Genomic DNA, 22,067 nt, shown 5'->3' on the forward strand with positions numbered 1-22,067 from the left:
ATTAACGTCAGCAGGATTATCAATTGCTTGGTGTTGATGTTGTATTAACGATAAAGACACTCCCCGAAGGTTTTAGGGAGTCGATGTTGATTGGATCTGGAGTCGTTGGGCCCAGAGCCAAGATATCAACACCCATGGGAGCATACCTGAGCACTTTTCAAGCGGAAGCATTCGCCATAATCCAGTGCACCGACCTGAACCTTCAGCGCGAATACTCCAATGAAACAATTGCCATACTCAGTGACAGTCAGGCCGCCCTAAAAGCAATCTCAGCGTTTGAAATAAAATCAGCACTGGTCCTTGAGTGCGTTGTAAAGCTAAATCAACTAGGAGCACACAACGAACTACTGCTGGCTTGGGTTCCTAGCCGCAGGGGAGTTGAGGGTAACGAGCCTGGCAAGACAGGCAGCAACGACACGATGGTCCCGAGCCGTTCCTGCCAGTAGGCCCGCAGGAAATTAGGAGGCATCTATTATTAGAAGAAAGGGAAAAGAGGGAAGAACACTGGCGCACTATGCCAGGCCTAAGACAATCTAAGTTACTGTTAGGGGGTTACAGTACAACTCGATATAGGGCATTAATAGGCCTTTCGAAAGATAACTTAAGAATCTTAACGGCTATTCTTACAGGACACTGTAGACTGAAGAGTCACATGCAAAAGCTGGGTATAATATCGAAAACCACATGCCGATTTTGTGATCGATCAGCGGAGACGGCGTACCATATCCTCCTGGAGTGTGACGCAATCTCAAGACGTACGGCTAAGTTTATGGGCTCACCATGGCAGAGCATTCTCACATCAGATCCCTCAAGCCAGGTGAACTGCTAGGGTTCAACAGAGATGTCTGCTTGGATGAGGTGCTGTGAAGTAGCTGAGGGCACAATATACCAAAAGGCGCAGTGCGATCCGCAATTAATTATCTATCTATCTATCTATCGATGTTGATGGTCCTTTGCGGGATATAGATACGGTACGTTCCGGTAACAAAGCACCATTAAGGTACTAGCCCGACCATCTCGGGAACGATTTATATCACCACATTAAACCATCTAGGCCATCCCGCCCCCACCCCCTAGTTCCATGAGGAACTTGTTGTCTAACTTATCAATTACTTACTAACGTTTTTAATTTTTTCTTTGTAGGCTGTGAAAAATGAGGTAAATGTTCCTTGCGTAAAAAATTTCGTGGAGCTGTTGTATGTACAAACATTGGACGCTTCAACAAAATCCAAACATCGTTTGGCTTTGTTTCCCTTAGTAACTTGTCTGCTATGTGTTTCACAAAAAACGTTTTTCCTTTCAAATTGGCATTACTTTTTGGCAATGTGTTTAAGTAATTTGAAAAATCGTGATTCAAAAATGAGTCGAGTAGCGCTTGAGTCACTCTATCGCCTTTTGTGGGTTTATATGATACGTATTAAATGCGAATCCAATTCGGCAACACATTCACGACTACAAAGTATTGTTAATTCGCTGTTCCCAAAGTAAGTAATTAGAGTTCAGAAAGCATTATTTATTTCAATTATTTCATCATTTTGCAGAGGTTCGAAAGGTGTTGTGCCACGCGATACTCCACTCAATATTTTTGTGAAAATAATACAATTCATAGCGCAAGAGCGCTTGGATTTTGCTATGCGTGAAATTGTTTACGATCTGCTTTGTGTTGGACGATCAATTAAGGTACGTAAATGATTAAAAAAATTTTGAGTTGCTGACCCCTTACTCTCCAGAAGAAACCTTCATACATTTTCTGTTAGTCATAGACTTTCGTGGTTCAATCCCTCTACTTCAACAACTGTAATCTCTGTAGAGCTAACAATAACACAGGCCAAGAAAATTTAACCAACATTCAGACCAAGAAACTAGACTAGGTTTATGATGCGCTGAAGCCAAATCTGGTATTAGAATTGCTCTATCAGCTCTGGTTTTCGAGATGTCCTAACCTGAAAGTGCAAAAATGTTTGCCCGTATTTGAGGTTATGTAGCCTTGCAGATGTTTTCTTTCACCAAAATTAAACGATGACATCTTTAAACACAAGTCTTCCTTTAAATGGCATTGAGTTTGCTCAAATATCATTTTTTTTTCGCTGAGATATCCCATTTTAAAATTTTCATGTTTCCAAATTTTCCTACACCTGAAAATCGATTGAGATGACATAGACATGATATAGTTGATTACTAATTTTCTTGAATTGAGTCTTATTTTTCTTAAAATTTTGTCTCACACCATAAGTGTGCTAACTCACCACACCCCTACACTATCTAACCTCGGCTCCCAAACCACACACAACCCTAACCCCTAGAAACCACCCCTATCATTACCGCAAGCAATCGATTTTCGGGTGTAGGAAAATTTAGAAACATGAAAATTTCAAAATGCGATATCTCAGCGAAAAAAATGATATTTGAGCAAACTATACAGACCTTGAGTGATGAAAAAGAAAAAGAAATAGCGAGAAACGAACTAAGCACTAGGATACTTATGTTCAAACGGAACATCAAGAACAACGCAGCGGAAAAATTCATACTGCAAGCATTGGAGAAAACGAAAGCCCTGCTCAAAACACACAAAAACAACATCATCATTACTGACGCCGACAAAGGCAATAAAACAGTTGCAATATACAAATCAGAATACACGGAAAAATGAACAAAATTCTGGAGGACAGAAACACATATAAATCAATGAGGAATGATCCAACAAACGCACTTGACAGGAAAAACAACAACATAGTGGACGATCTCCACAAAAACAAACATATCACTATACGAGAAAAGTATCAACTAACCAGCAATGCAGCGACGGCACCAAGGTTGTATGGCTTGCCGAAGATACATAAGCCAGAAACCCCTTTACGTCCAATTGTTTCGTCTGTCCAAGTCCCTTGCTACAAACTTTCAAAATATGTCGGTGACATTATCAAAACAACAATATCCAAGGAATACAACATCAAAAATTCGTTTTAGCTTAAAGAAAAATTATTGAACATGTGTGTGTGTGAAGATGATGTACTAGTTTCGTTTGATGTAGTGTCTCTGTTTACCAATTTACCAACGAATTTAGCAACCAGGATCATAATGAACAAATGGGACAAGATTAAAAATATGACAAATATCCCAAAAAATAAATTTCAAGACATGCTTGATTTTTGCCTAAAAGACAATAACTACTTTATGTATGATAATAAGCTCTACTCCCAGATCTTCGGAATGCCCATGGGAAACCCCCTTTCCCCAACAATAGCTGACTGCGTGATGGACGATCTACTGGACAATACCCTCTCGGAGCTGAAATCCAAACACAATATTGACATTAAATTCATAGCAAAATATGTTGACGACATTTTGGCAATCATCAAACGAAATGACGTGGACATAATCCTAAAAACGCTAAACAAGTACCATACTAAACTCCAATTCACCTTTTAAATGGAAGAAAATGAAAGCATCCCTTTTCTGGACGTACGCATCTATAGAAAACACCAAGAACTCCTCCTAGACTGGTACTCCAAACCAACTTCCTCTGAACGGCTCATAAATTATCTTTCATCACAGCCCAAAAAATATAAAATAAATACTGCCAACAATCTAATAGACAAAATATTAACAATAAAAGCAATTTCACCAGGCGAACATAAAGAACATCAGAGTGATCCTGAAGAATAACAACTATCCCGAACACTTAATAAGCGAATTAATAGAAACGAAACTTGCGAAAATAAATGGGCAAAGACATAACAAAGAAACCAAAGATACAGCTAACACTGTCAAACAATACTATAGCGTCACTTACATACCTAAGCTGAGCGAAAACATTGACCACAAATTTAAGAAAGACGAGAACATCGTATTCGCATACAAATCCAACAACACTTTGTCGTCAGTCTATACAAAAACAAAAAGTGCCATCGATATCCAACAACAGAGCAATGTTGTTTACCAAATACAATGTAAGGGAAAAGAAAACGAAAGCTGCGACAAAGTGTACATTGGAACGACAAAGCGAGCCTTGGGTACCAGGTTAGCAGAACATAAAGCGGACATCAAAAAACAAAAAAACAGCGCCGCCCTATCGCAACATATAACAGACACACAGCTGATTTTGCCAACACAAGATTTTTAGACAAAGAAAAGAGGGAAAAAACTAGGTACACACTGGAAAGCCTTAGGATACTGCAAAAAAGAGAGAAAACAATAAATAAGAAGGAAGATACGGATCAAATAGCTTCGTCATATGTTTTATGTTTACATGATAAACAAAAAGAATTTAGACTTTAGTATTGACAACACTACCACAAGAGCTGGTACCGATATTTTTATTTCTATGTTTTTCACGTTTAATAAGTGTAGTTGTTTAATGTAAAATTGTGCAATTTCTAATGTAAATTATATATTGTGAGTCTATTGACTATGTTATATGTCTGTGTATGTATCTACGCGAATGTGTATGTATGTATCTGCGCGTGATTACCAAGTAGATATGTTTGTAATGGCCTCTTAAATTAAAACTCATATCTGTAATTTCTTTTTTTTCACCAGAAAATAAAATGGAAATGCCCCTGAAGATGCTAAAAAAGTTTTAGCGAAACGTCGGGAAATATAGTGGAATGTTTCATTTGCACTAATCAGCGGTTAGATCGGATTAGCCTATGGAAAAAGGAAAATTCCTCTAAAAATACATATATAAACTCAACGTCGTTTGAAAGAAGAAGAAAAAATGCCATTCTTTAATTTTGTTGGAAGAAAACATCTGCAAGGCTACATAACTTCAAACTGTGGTTTTTGCACTTTTAGGTTAGGATGTCTCGAAAATCAGAGCTGATAGAGCAATTTTGAGCCCAGATTTCGATTCATCGCATCAAAATCCTTCGGAAATATATAGTCTAAAAATACTGGGTGTGAGATTCGATTAGAATCTACATTTTGGCGAGCATGCAGCCGCAATTGTACCTAAAGTCCAGAGCCGCAACAAAATCCTCAAGTCTCTTGCCTGCAGCACTTCGGGCAAAGATAAAGAAACTGTCATAACCACCGGTAAAGTAATTCACCGTCCGCTTGTATGCTGTGCTTGTATGGTCGTCGAGCCTACACAATGAGGCGAGAATACTCCCCCTAAAGGATGGAAACAAAATGCTGAAGAAACAGTTTCTGCTGAATACCCAGAACCCTTTGCATCCCAACAGAGGTCTGATTGAAGAGACCATACCTCCCAGGAACTTAGGAGGTCATAAGCACTATGATAAGGCCTTAGAAACCTCCATGAAATTGCGTCGGACTTCTATGCCAGAGGCTGCTCGGTGAACCAAGTTCTTTAAGACAAATACCCTAAACTAGCAGCTAGAGAAAGCAACCTCCTCCCCCTTTAAACTCTTTCTTATGCAGAATCAATCTCGATATACCCAATGTATTTCCCAATTGTAATGTGTCACCACATGACACCAATCATATTTTCAATGGAAATGTGGAACCAACGCCTCTAACACCCCTATCTCTCTGGTTCTAATCTGTTGAAACTGCATGTTTCTTCGAACTCCCGTAAGGGGACATTCATGACTTATTAGGTTTTGTTGATTTTCCGACAGGGTGGATAAATGATGTATATTGGAACGATTTTCCGTCATCCCTTGTCAAATTTGGTTTCGAGACAAACCGGTTTCGGTGTTGTGCTATCATCAGTGTCGATTTTCGTTCGTTCGGTTTGTCTCGAAACCAAATTTGACAAGGGATGACCGAAAATCGTTCCAATATACGACATTGATGAGCATTAGTAAGTGGTCGCACCTATTGGATAGGGCGAAGCACTGCTACAACAACAACCTGCCCTTGTTTCCAGCAGTGGTAAGTTACCCCAATCGACAAGCACTTTGTCATGGCCCAATAACAATGCCCATTGCCTAGTCTCTTCGGTGGATATTTCTCAAGACATTTAGCTTCCAATATGTTCTCAACATAAAGGTGTACCCTAAAGTCTGCAGTTTTTGGCACGGCGCTCTCGCTGTAAGGGCATGTGTGTGATATTTCTCAAGGTATTAAGCTTGGCTATGTGTGGAAGGACGTCACCTCTAATGGCATGCCTATGTTAAAAAACCATAGAATGTGTATAGGCGTAGGTTACCTCTGCTACAACGGGTATACGAATTATCAAGCCCAATAACTGACCTGCAAAACTACAGGGTGCTCTTTTAAATAAAAAACTTAATTAATTTAACCTTTTCTTCTTTCAGTTAATTTTGAATCCCGAACGCATGAGCATTGGTCTACGCGCATTTCTTGTAGTAGCTGATTCCTTACAACAAAAGGACGGTGAACCTCCTATGCCACGTACTGTGCCCGTTTTACCCTCCGGTAATACATTGCGTGTTAAGAAGACATACCTTAACAAAATGCTGACAGATGATACAGCGCGTAGTATTGGTATGTCGACATACTTTCCACATGTGCGTCGAGTTTTCGTAGACATTTTACGTGCGTTAGATGTACACTATGGACGCCCCTTAATGATGACCAATACACAAAATCAAAATAAAGAACCCGATGAAATGCTTTCGGGTGAACGTAAACCGCGAATAGATCTCTTTCGTACATGCGTTGCAGCTGTACCACGCCTTATACCAGAAACAATGACTGCGCAAGAGCTAGTGGATCTTTTATCGCGTCTAACGGTACATATGGATGAGGAGTTACGCATACTAACACATCAATCATTACAAACTCTGGTTATGGACTTTCCGGATTGGCGTCAGGATGTCGTGCACGGTTACACACAGTTTCTAGTGCGCGATGTCACCGACACTTATCCGCAATTATTAGAAAATTGTACGCGTATGCTATTTGTATTTTTAAATATTTGGCGTTGTGCAATAAATGTCAATGGTAATGGCAATACGAGCGTTAATACACTCAAAACTACAATTAGCACTGTTGGTGGTGCTGCAAATGCTCCTACAAATGTTACAACTGGTCGTGCTACTGCCGGTGGTGTTACAGTAGCAGCAACAGGTGCATTAACTGGTGTGGTTGCAGGTGGTAAAGATACTGCAACTAGTCAACTATCGAGTGCCAGTAATGTCAAGAGCGTGAATACCAATTCAAGTAGCGCGTCGAGCATAACATCAAGCGGTATGTCTAGCATAACACAAGCGACTGTGGTAAATGTTAGTGATGCAGCGAAGAAGAATGAAATTCCGTTGATAACAACTCTACATTTCGTGGAAGGATTCGCTCTGGTGCTGCTTTGTAATTACCGGCCATTCTTGCGCAAGTTGGCAGCAATGATTCTGAAGGAAGTAAAGAATTTGATGAAAGCTCTTGGTATACCAGAGACGGAGCCTCCTGTGATCGATGTAATAGACAAATGCTGCCCACAGGTAAGTGAATTAGATACTATTTCAAGTTCATACAGATGCTGTCCAAACTGTATCTATAAGCGAAAGGTATGAACTGTATGCAGTTCTGTTAAATGGATATTCTTGAAGGAGGGCTTGCTTAAGAGCATATGTGATGAGTAGTATTTATTTTGAATGAATTTTTGGTAATAACGAAAACTGTGCGCAAGCTTTTAAGTATGGCCAGATGTAGAGACCAATAGAAGAAATGAAGCTGACCAATTGTAGATACGCAATAGGGGTTGTCTAAGCACAATATATATGTAGCTTCCCCCCGTTACAAATATGAATGTAAGCTAAGAAAAATTTAGATGACGAGGGTCTGGTGACTTAAAAAGTTCAAACCGTTCCCGTGGTGATCGTGTTAGTACTTTTATGTGCGGTTCGCGGAGCGTGGATACGTTGTTGTTGTAAAGATCATAGCTCCGAAGGTTTTGGGAAGTGTTATTGATATTGATAGTCCTTTTACTCTTCGAAACTAGCAATAACGAGCATACAGTCTGCTAAGAATGTTAACATTCTCCGTAAGCTCCATTTTTGTACTTTTTGATGCAGTTTGGTGGAGCAGGAGATACCACATCAATCAGGCAAAACAGTAACACTATGAAGTAGCTCCTACCGAAGTTACCCAAGTTTATGTTTAGCTTTCCTTCTATGATTTCAATGAAACATTTGAATACCTTTTTGCCTACTACGTAGAATTTTTCATGGCGCTGAGCAGGTTTTAAATCTATGCCGAGGAATTGCAACAAATAACCAAAGTTGTTAATAAAATCAAGACCATTTGAAATCTCGATTTCCGAGTCTCTAGACTTTCCAGGGCTTCCGAAGGTTCTTAGGAATGTTGTAATATTTCCGAATAATAATAAAATTGAAGCGCTGAAGTTTAGCGTCAGAATGATATATCTTTTTTATTGAATAAATTCTTTCCTATTTATACAAAAGTTCTTAACCTATACATATATACATTCTTACATTAATATTTACATACTAGAGGTGCATGACTTAATAGTGAGAAATGCTTTGTCAGCGAATTATTATATTACCCTACATATTGTCAATATGATTCCTACTTGAGCAATTTGGGTATGACGCATTAATGCATTAGGCGACTTGGCAAACGCGAATGAACTCATAGTAGTTATCTGGGTCAATGAACGAATGTTTGTAATGTTAAGCGTGTTTGAAGTGAGGTGAATTCCACGCGATACTAAAATGTTCCGCCTAAAGCCAAACATTTAGACAGAAAGTGCTGAATAGTCGCAAACATACCTATTAGGGCTGGTACTATCTGCCTATTCGAATATCCGGATATCCGTTGACACGGATAAAATTAGGACGGCGTGGATATCCGGTTAATATTCGTTTGTGAAACTATCCGGATATCCGGATTTATGAAGATCCGGTTAATAACCGTATTTTTGGATATACGGTGAAAGCAACAAATTTATGTACCATATGCATATGTATATTTAACATTAATAACAAACAAAAAAATGTAAGTTTACAAACGGCGAAGGTTACTAGGACATGTTTCTGAATTTCACTTCTTCATCAGCTAGCTTTTCGGGAGCTTAGCAGCTTTACGAATTCGGATATCCGGATAGCCGGATTTTTTGCTTAGCTATCCGGTTATTCCAATATCCGGTTTATCCGGATAGTTAAAAAATTCGGATGCAGTTCACATCCCTAATACCTATATAGTTCTAATGACCAGCGCATGCTGCGGAAAGTCAAGGGATGCTAGTGCCAGAATTGATGGGACAGGACCTACTTGTTAACCGCCGACTCCGAACAGCATCTGCAACGCAGATGAGTTTTCACTGAGAAGCTTTTCATGGCAGAAATACACACATAGTGTTTACCAAACACTGCAGAGGGGGACCCAGATTGAAAAAATTTTCTTCTTCTGAAAAAACTTGTTTCTTTTTTTAAATTTTGATGTTGCTTTGCCCGGGGCTTGAGCCCAGGATCTTCGGTGTGGTAGGCGGTGCACGCTACCATCACACCATGGGGGCCGCCGGAGGACGTATCGGGTAAGCAGAGCGAAATACTGTTGCAACAAAAACAACAAATTAAAAATTCATTGTTTCATATTGTAAGCGTGATTTTTAATTGCTATTTAGATCATATTGCTCTTCTATCACTACATAGTAAGTGGAAAGAAAAATCACTACGACTGAGAAGTCAAATTTGCAAATCACGTTGTTGCTCGAAAATTGCAGAATCTACCAACTTTCAGCTGCGTCACTGAGGCTGACGAAGTGGAATAATTTAAGGACTATTTTGGCACGTTTTTCCGTGATACATTGTAATTTTTGGCTTCAAATTAACTCGGTTTCGGCCTTGTTCACCCTACCCTAACTGAAAATACAAACTTATAAAAAAAAAATGCATGTGCAAAGCCTTTTGTGTTTGCTAACGTATTTGTAAACACCACACTCACAAATATAATCCTTTCAGGTCTTAGAAAAATGCCTACCACATTTACCACCTTCGGAGAAAACTGCTATACTCAATGCTAACGCTATCGATTTGCAATGGATTTCCGAACGTACGAGTGGCGTTTGGATGGCTGGACTTACAGATGGTAAATTAAATTTATGTTTGTTTGTTTAATGGTGTGTTCAATTTATACTTATTATTTAAGAATTCATGAGCTTAACACCGACTTATAATAATTGAATATTCAATTATAATAATTGAATATTCAAGTATTATGTTTTTCTAAGAGAAACTGAAAAGAAATAAAGAAACATTGGGAAAAACTTTACAACAACTAAGGCTGAATGCGTTTAAAACCATTTCAATTATCGTAGGAAAGCGGGTTCGACTCCCACTCTCGGGAGAAAAGGCTTTGAAGAGACTTACACTATATGTAATCGAAACAGCTGTCGCATTGTCCGTCCTGATGTCACGTTGTTTAAATTTTTCCCAAATTATTAAAAAAATTATAAAATAAAGAAACATTTACTGGCATATTGCGATGGTACCATTTCGAAAACCTCCACGTATTAATCATCACGCAATTTCGTAATATTATCAAAGGTTTCACCGAGATTCGAACCGGTGAAACTGCATTTGCCTTAACCACTAGCAACTGCAGTTTCACAGTGTGATTCAGGGTTCGAATCTCGGTGAAACATTTGATAACATTACGAAATTGCCTGATGATGATTACGTGGCGGTTTTTGAAATGGTACTATCGCAATATGCTAGTAAATGATTTTTTCTTTCTTTTCAGTGTCTCTAAGAAAACATAATAATTGAATGTTCAAGTATTATAATATTCAATTATTATGAGCCGGTGTTAAGCTCATGAATTCTTAAATAATAAGTATAAATTAAATTTATTTTAAAATTGCTCAACTCTAACTTATTAAATGATCTTTTAGTTTCCTTAGATACATCAAAGTCCTCTACATCAACGCTTAATTTATCACAAGGCAGTACAACACATCAACAACAACAATTCGATCCGTGGTCTGTCGTTTTGTTTGGTTTCTTGGAACGTAATCGTATTCTACAGCAATGTCCATCTGCTGCTGCGCAAGCTTGGCCTATTTGCTATTCACGTGTAACAACACTTTATAGTGTAATTGATCCAACGTATGTTCATACCTTAACTATTGTAGTGTTTCAATTTTTATGAAAATAATTTAATCTTGATTTACTGTTACTCGCAGACCCGTGAGTGATAATCGCGCATCTTTACTGCGCGGCTCAGCACCAGCAAAAAAAGTGCCAACCGAAACTCAAAAAGATCTCTATTTGAAATTATGGCGTAATCAAGTGGCGTGTGCTATGCGTTTAGTGCCACAAATACCCAGCGTAGCGGTACGTTGTGCTTCACCTGATTTGAGTTTAAGGTGAGTTGTCAATATATCATTATATGTAATTATTTTGCTTAAAGATAATCAATAGTAAAACCCATAACAAAATCCTCATAACATAATCAAATAATTATCGATCGACTCTCGTTACATTTTATTAAGTTGTTGCTTTTAATTTTGGTATTTTAATTTTATTTTTAGTTTGCATACATTTTTTATTTGATTTATACCAAGTTACATAAACATTATCTGTAAATGGTGTAGGGTATATTTAAACTACATACGAATAAAACTTAGTTTTTTTTATTTCTCTTAATTTTATGAGCACGCAATATCGTTGTATTTTATTTATATTGTTATATTTATTATAAATCAATATACATATATACATTTTGATAACAATCTCCCCACTTTATGTTCACTGAACATAGTTACATAGTGTAGGTACATAATTAGCTTAGTGTATTATAATTCTATTCATTAAGTGTATTGTAAACATTTTTATACTCAGCGTGCTTTACACACAGAGTATATTAACTTTGATTGGATAACGGTTGGTTGTACAGGTATAAAGTAATCGAGATAGATATAGACTTCCATATATCAAAATCATCGGTATCGAAGAAAAAATTTGATTGAGCCATGCCCGTCCGTCTGTCCGTTAACACGATAACTTGAGTAAATATTGAGATATCTTCACCAAATTTGGTACACGAGCTTATCTATACCCAGAAGAGATTGGTATTGAAAATGAGCGAAATCGGATGATAACCACGCCCACCTTTTATATATATAACATTTTGGAAAACACAAACATTTTTTTTAAATGGGCATGGCAGCGCCCACTTGTGATAAAATCAAATTTTACAAATATTATGAATCATAAACCAAAAATCGTTAAACCTATCGTACCAAAATTCGACAGAGAGGTTGCCTTTACTTAAGGAATACTTTGAAGAAAAATTAACGTAATCGGTTAAGGACCACGCCCACTTTTATATAAAAGATTTTTAAAAGGGTCATGAACGAATAAAATAAGCTATATCTTTTCAAAAAAGAGCTTTATATCAATGGTATTTCATTTCCCAAGTGGATTTATAACAGTAAATATGAAAAACTTCAAATTTTAAAAAATAGGCGTGGCAGCGCCCCTTTTACGACTAAGCCATTTTCTATGTTTCGGGAGCCATAACTCGAAGAAGAATTAAAGGATCGTAATAAAATGGGTACACAAATTTTCCCTATAGCAGGAAATATTTCTAGAAAAAAATGGACCAGATCGGTTAAAGACCACGCCCACTTTTATATAAAAGATTTTTAAAAAGGTCGTAGACGAAAATAATAAGCTATATCTTAGCGAAAATAGTTTTGAATCAATCAATCACTTATCAAGTTTTATTGTAAGAGGAAATGTGGGACAGTTTTTTTTTTAACGGGCGGTGCCACGTTATGTAGAAAAGTAATTTATCTGAAATGAAATGTACAATTGAAACTCACGCTGAGTATATAGTGTTCGGTTACACCCGAACTTAGACACCTTTACTTGTTAGTTTTGTTATTAAAGGTCGCTGCATCGTTAACAAAAGTACGTTGAAGGAAGGACCTCGTTAAACTTTTAAGTTACGACTTATAAAGATGGGTCGATATATAACACATAAACTTTTGCTGCAGGCAATAAATAAGTGCCTTCTTCCAAGACCCAATAGTAATATAAATTAACATGCTCATGGCCCACAATTTTGATTTTACACTTAGAGCAGCGAACAGAAAATAGCAGTGGCAACTTTAATCAAATTTCGCCAACTGAATACTTGTAATTTTACTTTCGACATTTGAAGGAAAAGCTTTGAATTTTTTTTACTGAAACTATGCAAAACAATCTCAAAAACGTTTTCCAAAACATTAGAATATTCTAGAAATTTTACGAACATTTTAAACTTTTTATTTAGAGGTCTCTAAATTTTTTCGAGTATGCAGCTTTATAGCCCACTCAGTTCGAGTCTAATATAGTCCAAGTTATTGGTCTCTCAGAATACGCAGTGATTTTTGACAATTTTTTTTTCGACTCGAAAGGTGTTTAAGATTTTCTTCCATATCCATATTCATAAAGTAAATATGTTTGTATTTTTAATGGTGTGTTTAATTTTACTTAATATTTTCTGACGATGATAACGTGCGGTTTTCGAAATGTACCATCACAATGTGCCAGTAAATGTTTCCTTCTTTTCAGGTTTCCCAAAAAAAAAAAGAAAATAATAATTGAATAACAATTGAGTATAAATAATTAATTACCGGTGTTATCCTCATTAATTCTTAAACATCTTAAATAAAAATCTCTTGCATTGGAGGAGTTCTAAAACACTCGTCGAAAAAAAATTGTCAAGAATAACCGGAAAACATTTTCTTTTGTTCAGTAGGAGCAACAACAACTAACCATGATTGTTGGTTGTAATTGCAAAGCGGGGATTGTCCATTTGCTTTTCAAATACGTTCACGTATTTTTTTGTAAGCAATTAAAATTTTTTTTTATTATAAGTTTGTTTTTATTATAAGTTTTTATATTTTTGTTCATCGCATGTCTCGAGCAAAGCAATAGCAAAACTTAAAACCGTCTAACTTAGGAGACTCATATCGCCCAAAACTCTCCTACCGCCAGTAGCCAGGACACTGGAACCCGCCCTTCTCCCTTATTTAACTGCAAACCTGCGAGTTGCTAATCATCAGCATGGCTTCCGATAGTTAAACGTCATCACGCACAAATACATTTCAATTATCTGTGTGGTCGGTAGGCATTGATGCAGTTCAGAAACGTAACAGCAAAAGCCAGAAAAATCAAACTAAAGGTGCCACAGGGGGATGTCCTATCCCCCTTTTGTTTAATTTTTACATATCGAGGAGTCACCATTTTTTCGTACGCCACGATAATGACAATAGGTCCCGGCATATCCATTGATTTGCTATGCTTTACAATTAACAGCTATCTCCCTAGTACTTTTCAGTTTTTTCACCTCGTGAAATCTAGCAATGTCAACGACCAAATCTTTGGCGACTTTATTTACAAAGCTTATGCTGCCCATATTGGACATTCACGTCGATGGCATTACGCTATCGACTGTTCTAGACCCAAATATACTGGGGGTCACGTTCGACCCGAACCTTCAATCTCGCGAGCATGTAGCCACAATTGTATTTACAGTTCAGAGCCGTAACAAAATCCTCTATTCTCTTGCCGGCAGCACTTGGGGCAAAGATAAAAAAACGCCCATATCCACTTATAAAACAATTGACCGGTCGCTTGTATGCTACGCGTCTCCAATATGGTCGCCTTTCCCGTTAAATTCTTGAAAATAAGTTTCTGGTAGTACCCCTGATCGTCTTCCAGATATATTGTATTGTGTCGAATGTTAGCAATTTCGATGTGTCACTGTGCTGCTAGTAAATAAATGCACAACAGAAAAGTAAACAACCACACATGCAAGCAAACAGGGAAGCTAAGAGCGAAGAGACTATTTCACATACATACATGTACTCATCACCTAAGAGCAGAAGTTATTACTCACACATGCACGCATATAATTAAAAGACATACCACATACATAAAGGAGAAATAAATAAGCAGCTTTTCGAGAAGTTTGTTCGTCTAGACCTTTGCAGAGATATGTGAACGAGGCAGAGATTATAAAAGCAGCACAAGCTGAGGAATAATGAATCTATTTGATTTAAACACGCTATCAGTGAAGTAAGCTATAATTGTAAATGTGACGTAGAGTTGTAAATAAAGACCATTTTGCCATACTGAATTTTGGAGTTATTTATTCGACAGTTCAGCTGTTCGAACGTTAACAGAAGGTGCATAATAATCAGAGATTCGGAAAATTCGTTGCAGTATGTATTTAGGCGTTGGACATGGGTCAGAGAAGGAGTATTTTAAAACCATCACAGAAACAATAAGGTCGCTGAATAAAAAAGTCAATGGGGTGAGGAAAAGTACCTGTCTCGGATTCTTATAATAAAGGCGTGCTCACCTACCACACCGAATGGCCTGTGTTCAAGTCCCCGGAATAGCAACAATTTGAGAGTATTTTAGATAAGAAAACTGAGTTTCAAAGCGGAGCACGCCTGTTTTGGTAAACACTCCCGAGTGAAAACTGCTTCTCAGCGATAACTCATAAGTCGACATAAAACATGTAGGTACCGTATCGGCCTGATCGGAGGTATATCGCTGTTATAGCCGGCATTTGCGTGATCTCCGACAACTAGAACTGCGATCCGCTGATTTGAAACTGTCTGTATCTCTTGGATGGTATTATATCCTGGTGATTGTGATCCAGATAAAAGCATCCTAATCGCTGTAATATTATCATAATCAAATATCGGTACAAATATACCATTACGATCTGCTTCAGCCGATATACAAGTACGGAGATTACCCTTGTTGCCAGCTCTGTATAGCCTTTATTTAGGAGTCCTTGAGCCAGCACGTTGTAAGTAAGGATATTGATTATTGTTACAACTATAACCTAATGGCTGCATGTGTATTGAAACGATTTTCTATCATCCCTTGAAAGCGGGTTGTGTGTAGTTTCATCTTCTGTCGCATTTTTCAAATTGAATAAAACGGCTGTACCTCAGTTGCAGATCTAAATCTATGTATTCTCATTATTGCAACTGAAATTTTGCTAATGATTGTTCGATCTATCTCAACCATCATCGTATAGACCGTTTAGGGTATATTTGTCCAAAAATTTACTATGGTGTATGCATGTTTGTATCTATCTACTATATCTAATAACAAATCAACACGCCTTTATTAAATGTTGGAATTTGGCAAATCAAAGTAAATATCTACGCACGTACATATATATGTATATTATTTTACTCTCAATTATCATTTAGTTAGCTTCTTCAGTCATTACATCATTCGATATTAAATGTGATACTAAACAAGACGTTTCATACCACTAAAAAAACACGAACGAACACACATACATATGCATACGTTAAAAAAAAACACGAATGTTATACGATACATGAAACCATCCGTATCATGAACCAATGTCCCCCCTACTCACTTTAAAAGAGATGTCGTCATCGCATTTCCGCAAAAAGTTTTCATTACATGCCAAGCGTTGTGTAGCCAGTTTCTTGTTAATGTAAACAACAACAAAACTATCCATCCACAAATCAATTAATTAATAATTTTAGTTTACAAGATCAATCGGACTCACGTTCTCTATCCGATTCCTTGGATAATATACCGTCGAACGTATTTGGACCCGAAGGCATTGTTACACGCTTTACGCTGCCGCTATCTTATGGCCGTAAGGAGGCACGACAGAAAAGACTTGGGTAATGAAAAAAAAAGTAAAAAAAAAAAAAAGCTTCAACAGAATCTTATACATATTTAACACTTTTACAAGAGGTTTTTTTTATGTAGTTTTATTGGGCACATTAAATTTGTAGTTACTTAATGCTTAGTAATTTAGAAATTTAATAGAGCTTTTATGCACAACGTTATTCATAGTAAGTTGTTACTGACATACATAACGTTAGTTTAATTCACAAAAGGCCTAAACAACAGATTTTTCGAAATTTTGTTTTTCACAGATTTTGGTATGATATCTTAGATTACACCCTTAGTAAAAGTAACTACAGAGTTATGCCATTCTCGCTTGTAGTGAATGTGAAAATAAAATGTTTTTTGCTTCTCCTGTTGATTAAAGCCTTTGCGAGTTAAGCTTACGATATGTTGTAGAACTAAGATTTATGTACAATACACAAGTTGAAAATAAGAATACCATATAACGACTCTCAGTTCGAAATTGCCCTCTTTTAGAATTTATTGAACGAACGTTCCATTTTCGAAAGCAGTTCAAGCACGATGTATCCCAATATTTGTTCCAAAACGTCCTTTATCTGCTGAAAAGTTATTCTTCAAACATTTTCATGCGATAACGCGTTTTTGAACCGTTGGCCGGGATAAGATAATTTTTTGCACAGCTTGAGGAGAGTTCGAACATTAGAACTATGCAGAAACAAAAATACCATCAGCCCAATTCTAAACAAAAAATCCTTGCGATTTTTTTGCCATCTCTAGAGTTGGGATTGTACCGGGTATTTACCATTTTTATGGGTAAATACCAGGAAAATACCCGGAATATTCCTTTTTTGTATCTCTTTTGTGTATTTAAAAATCATTTGAATCGAGGCTGTTTGGAATTACAATTCAGCAATTAAGTTTATACGTCATTTGAAATTAAAAAATTTCCGTTTTGATTTTAAACAAACAACCCAGCAAACACTCCGAGGCAACAATTAGTCCGAAAGGAGTCCAAACTTTGGATCGTTTGCACTCGTTATGAACTCATTTAGGAGCCTCTAACATAAATCTTATACAGGCCTCTTCCGATATCATATATGAGCCTTATTGGCCTCATATACTGCTAATTTTGAGTTCTTTAATGAGGGCTTTTAGGAAGAATTTTTGCACATATCCGAAGCGGAAAACATAGGGGAGAAAATTGTTGTGATAAAACTCCCATGAGGATAAGATAGAAATAAAATAAGTATTAGTTGAATTAATTATTTATTTAGAATAAATTGTTGCAGAAAAATGTTTGAGTTTTTATTCCGGAGCTGCCTAGTTTACTGATTTAAATATTTTTCGTTTGTTCATAATTTCATCAAATTGGAGTCATAATAGGCCCTAAGGTGATAGTATTTTTGAAGCTGATATTTTTCGGACCCATATTGAACTCCAAAACTCTAAGAGAATGTTTATATGGTACAATATTTACGCAAACAAAGCTACCCCTCAAACATGCTCACGGCGCTCATAATTTAAGAATCCGAAACGAGTAAAAAATAAGTGAGCAATGTAGGAATCAGAAAAGCGTCGAAACGCTTAGGAGGGTAAAAGAAAATTTAATTCTTACCTTTTATTTAACGGCTTAAAAGCTCATAACCTGGCATGCAAAAATTATCATTTACCAACTATTTATGTTCGTCACAGCGAGTTTGGAACAAATTTTGAAACTTTGTTACGACAATTTTTCATTTAAATACAAAATGAATTACATTTGTACATTATTGTTACCTTGCTATTCTTTTTTTGTATAAGCATCGACGTTTTTCCGCTCATCGACGGTTCTCGACATTTTTAATGTGACAAAGCTGCCATGCTCTGTCCAGGTGTGTCGAACTATATATGACCCCAATAAGCGCTGACGATGCCTAATAAATAGGCCAGATCATCAGATAATCAGAGTTTATTAGAGTTAAAAATGACGTCGGAGAGTTCCAGTAGAGTATAATATGAGCTGTTTAAATGCCTTTTAAGACTTATGTCGAACTCTTATTTAGGCTCAAATGATATACGTTAATAGGCTCATATAGGACGACCATTGCAAGAAGGAAATACTTTGGTTTCGGCCTCCCAAATGAGCATATACCGACTGTAACCGCTCCAATTTAGATATTTTTCCGACTCTTTTTTAACCTAAAATGTTTACTGGGTAAACTAAAATTTTTCCAACGGCATGTATTATTGGCTAAATATTTTTCAAAAAAGCTGGATTACAGATTAAAACTAATCCAACCAATAGCGTAATGGATACCTACCCACCAATATAGGACAAATTGGGTACGTTTTGGATTGAATTTGTGTGTTTGTTTCCCATATTTTCAAAAAAATTATTTTTACCCTTCTTTTGGGTAAATATTTGGGTATTTACCCATTTTTACCATATATAACCAATTTACCGGGTATTTACCATTTTGGGTATATACCTCTTTCCCATGTCTACCCATCTCCCATTCCTCGTATTCTAAATAAAAATTCCGTGAGTTTTTTCACTTCTCCCTTTCCTCTCATTCTGAACAATGTTCGAAAAAGCAAAAATCGGTTATGGGGGAAAAGTAGGAATTATGAATGAGAGCGAGAGGGAGATTTCTCTGCCATTTCTTAGTAGTTTTTTCACTTGTTAAATTAAAGGGAATGCACCAAAAAAGTTAAAGTAGAAGATCTCTTGGTATATATGATGCAGCCATGCAGATATTGCGCAGGGATTTTTAAAGAAGGCTTAAATAGATTTTTGCATATGACGAAAGACGAATTCAACTCGACTTGGCCGCAAGAAAATTGCTTTGCTGAATGGAAGCAGGCAACTCCAGCGGATTTGTGTTATCCCGCCATCTTCTTCTTCTTATGCTCCTCTGTTGATGTTGCTGTGGCACCAATTCATTACTCATTTCAGCGAATACCGTATGAAATACAATACTGTTTATACTTAATTTTTTAATTTCAAACAAATTCGCATCAATAATTAATCTATTCAATTTTTTAAACAAAATAAGAAATGCGCAACGAAATTTCAATTGACAAAACAGCTGACTTCGAAAATTCGAAATTTCTATTCCCCAATTATTGTTCTTCCTAGGAGAAAAAAATTGGAGGAATCTTTCTGCGGGAATAAAAAAATTCGGTAGAACAAAATTCCGAGGGAATATTTAGGATTGGGCTGCATATGTTTGATGCGAAACTCCCACACTAGGGTAGGAACCTTGTCGATAGTATGAGGGTTTAGCCGAACTCCATAGCGTCCTACTAAGTGGGTTAGCGGTTTAGCGGCTTACATCTACGCCACAATGCGGGGTAAGTTGAAACAAGTTTTCTCAAAATCAAATTTTCCAGCAAACAAAAAGCGCCCGAAAGGCCAATTTTCCGCTGATATGAAAAAATTTAAACTTTGAAAAACGTTTTTGCAAAAAACATTTTTATTTAATTTTTTACCCACTTTTTTTTAATAAAAAAGAAAAACGAAATCTACTTTTTTCCTTTAAATCATAGGTCCGTTTATCGAACCCAATATAAGTGCTGAGCAGGTCAGGGCAGAGAAGAGTAGGGCAACTGTTAAAAGGAAATAGCGCAAGCTGGTAAATTAAAATGTTACATTTGGGTAAAATATGTAGTTAACTACGAAAGTTCTACCTTCACTAAACTATTTGCTTTTAATATTATATATTTGACCATTTTTTACAAGGCGAATCCATACCAGGTGGTGGCAAAGCGAGTTCAACCAATTCGCCGTACAGAAGAATGTCAAGTCAAAAGTAAATTTTCATTGATTTCGATTAACTGGCTAATTAAAGTACAGGGCGTTGTATGGGAAATTATCAAGAAGAAGCAATCAACTGTTGGGATAACAACACCTGGTACTGAATTCGCCTTGTTTTTTCATATGAATTATTTGAGTTTTTTATTCATACCAAGGCGAATTCAGTACCAGGTGTTGCTATCCCAACAGCTGATTACTTCTTCTTGATCATTTTCTTTACCATGCTTTGTACAACAAGATGTCAGTTAATCGAAATCAGTGAAAAAATTTGTTTGACTTGACATTCTTATGCACCAGGTGGTGGCAAAGCGAATTCAGAAGAATGTCGAGTCAAAGAAAATTTCATTGATTTCGATTAACTGACATATTAAATTACAGGGCGATGTATGGAAAATAATCAAGAAGAAGCAATCAGCTGTTGGGATAACAACACCTGGTACTGAATTCGCCTTGGATTCATATACTATAACATACATTTTTAATCGATTTGGACTACCACAGTAGAGTTGTAAATAAAAAACATTTTGCTTAACGGAGAATTTCTTGAAATTTCGAGTTAATTTGCAACGAGTTAAATGTTAGCTCATATAAAATGCAATAAAAACCTATAAATGTCATGAACTTTGGCAGTCTTTAAAGGGAAAATCTGTGTTGTAATCTATGCTTTTTTTATATACTCGAGTTCTGCATCTCAAAATCAATAGTAAGATTGATTTGTGAGAAAAAACAGCTTTAACATTATTTCTAATAATAACATTTTTTTTGTAAAGCATTTTGCAATGTTCAGTTTTAAAAATTCAATCAATATCTGATTTTTCCACATTGGCATAAAATTGGCCTTTCAACCTTTTTTGTTCGATTGTTCGTACTTTAACTGTTGTGTAGAAATTTGATTTTGAGACAACTTTTTCCAATTTATCCCATAGTGCGGCGTATTGACATTGAGTTTGCACTAAAAACGCCTCCAAGAGATGCAAAGCATGAGGTAAAACATGGAAAATGGACGGCAGCGACAATGTCGGGGTTTCGCTTGCAAAATTTGTATTAGAATAATTCTAGATTCACGTAAAAAATAATGCAAACTTTTGCATCTTGCCTCGGTCATCTTAAGTACCTGTGAGTTCCAAATCTGTACCTCAATAGGATTTTTATATTGCATAAAGCTTCAAGCGTCTAGCTCAACAGAGAGTTCTTTAAAAACCGATTCCAATCTTTAAAATTTCGTAAGAATTTCCTAATTATCTCGACCCTTGCGCATTGTAAAGGTTTCAAGTCTCTAGCTAAATGAGAAGTTACTTAAAAACCGACCGCAAGAATCCACGTGCTCTCTATAAAGATCATTTAGAGATCTTCTAGATCCCTGCCCCTTCCAGTAAAATTTTGTGTACTAAATATTGAATTTTGATAGAACTCTAACCCATAATCCAAGTTTCAAATCCCAACCCTCATTGTGAAGTTATTTAAAAACCTATCCCGGAATTCCTAGTCTTGTATGAATTTTCTATTTATCTCGACCCGTGCGCCATCTTTTTTATTTTGTTGCATTCTCACGGTGCTCGTTTTCATAAGTAAGGTTTCAAGTTTCTAGCTTAATGAGAAGCTGCTTAAAAATCGTTCACAATGTTCCACATGCTCCTAAGATACTTCTAAAGATCTTTAAATATCCCGTTTGCTGCTCCATCTAGTAGATTTTATTATCCTAACTAATGTATTCCAATAGAACTCTTAAGCTA

The 22,067-nt window shown here is 36.5% G+C and overlaps 1 protein-coding gene across 10 annotated transcripts in view; it reads left to right on the forward strand.

Moving 5' to 3' along the window:
• The window catches only part of fry (Protein furry), a 470,099-nt gene that overhangs the window by 51,707 nt on the left and 396,325 nt on the right, over positions 1–22,067 (forward strand). For 6 of the 10 annotated variants that reach the window (XM_067788943.1, XM_067788945.1, XM_067788946.1 and 3 more), the window contains exons 4-10: positions 1,144–1,484; positions 1,542–1,680; positions 6,225–7,367; positions 9,849–9,975; positions 10,781–10,994; positions 11,072–11,254; positions 16,424–16,567. In XM_067788943.1, the coding sequence (XP_067645044.1) occupies positions 1,144–1,484; positions 1,542–1,680; positions 6,225–7,367; positions 9,849–9,975; positions 10,781–10,994; positions 11,072–11,254; positions 16,424–16,567 (2,291 nt within the window). The remainder of the gene's footprint in view (positions 1–1,143; positions 1,485–1,541; positions 1,681–6,224; positions 7,368–9,848; positions 9,976–10,780; positions 10,995–11,071; positions 11,255–16,423; positions 16,568–22,067) is intronic. The other 4 variants (XM_067788947.1, XM_067788949.1, XM_067788952.1 and 1 more) reach the window with 1 other exon arrangement.

This window comes from Eurosta solidaginis, chromosome 5 (assembly GCF_040869045.1).
Source record: "Eurosta solidaginis isolate ZX-2024a chromosome 5, ASM4086904v1, whole genome shotgun sequence".
In the NCBI taxonomy this organism is placed as follows: domain Eukaryota; kingdom Metazoa; phylum Arthropoda; class Insecta; order Diptera; family Tephritidae; genus Eurosta; species Eurosta solidaginis.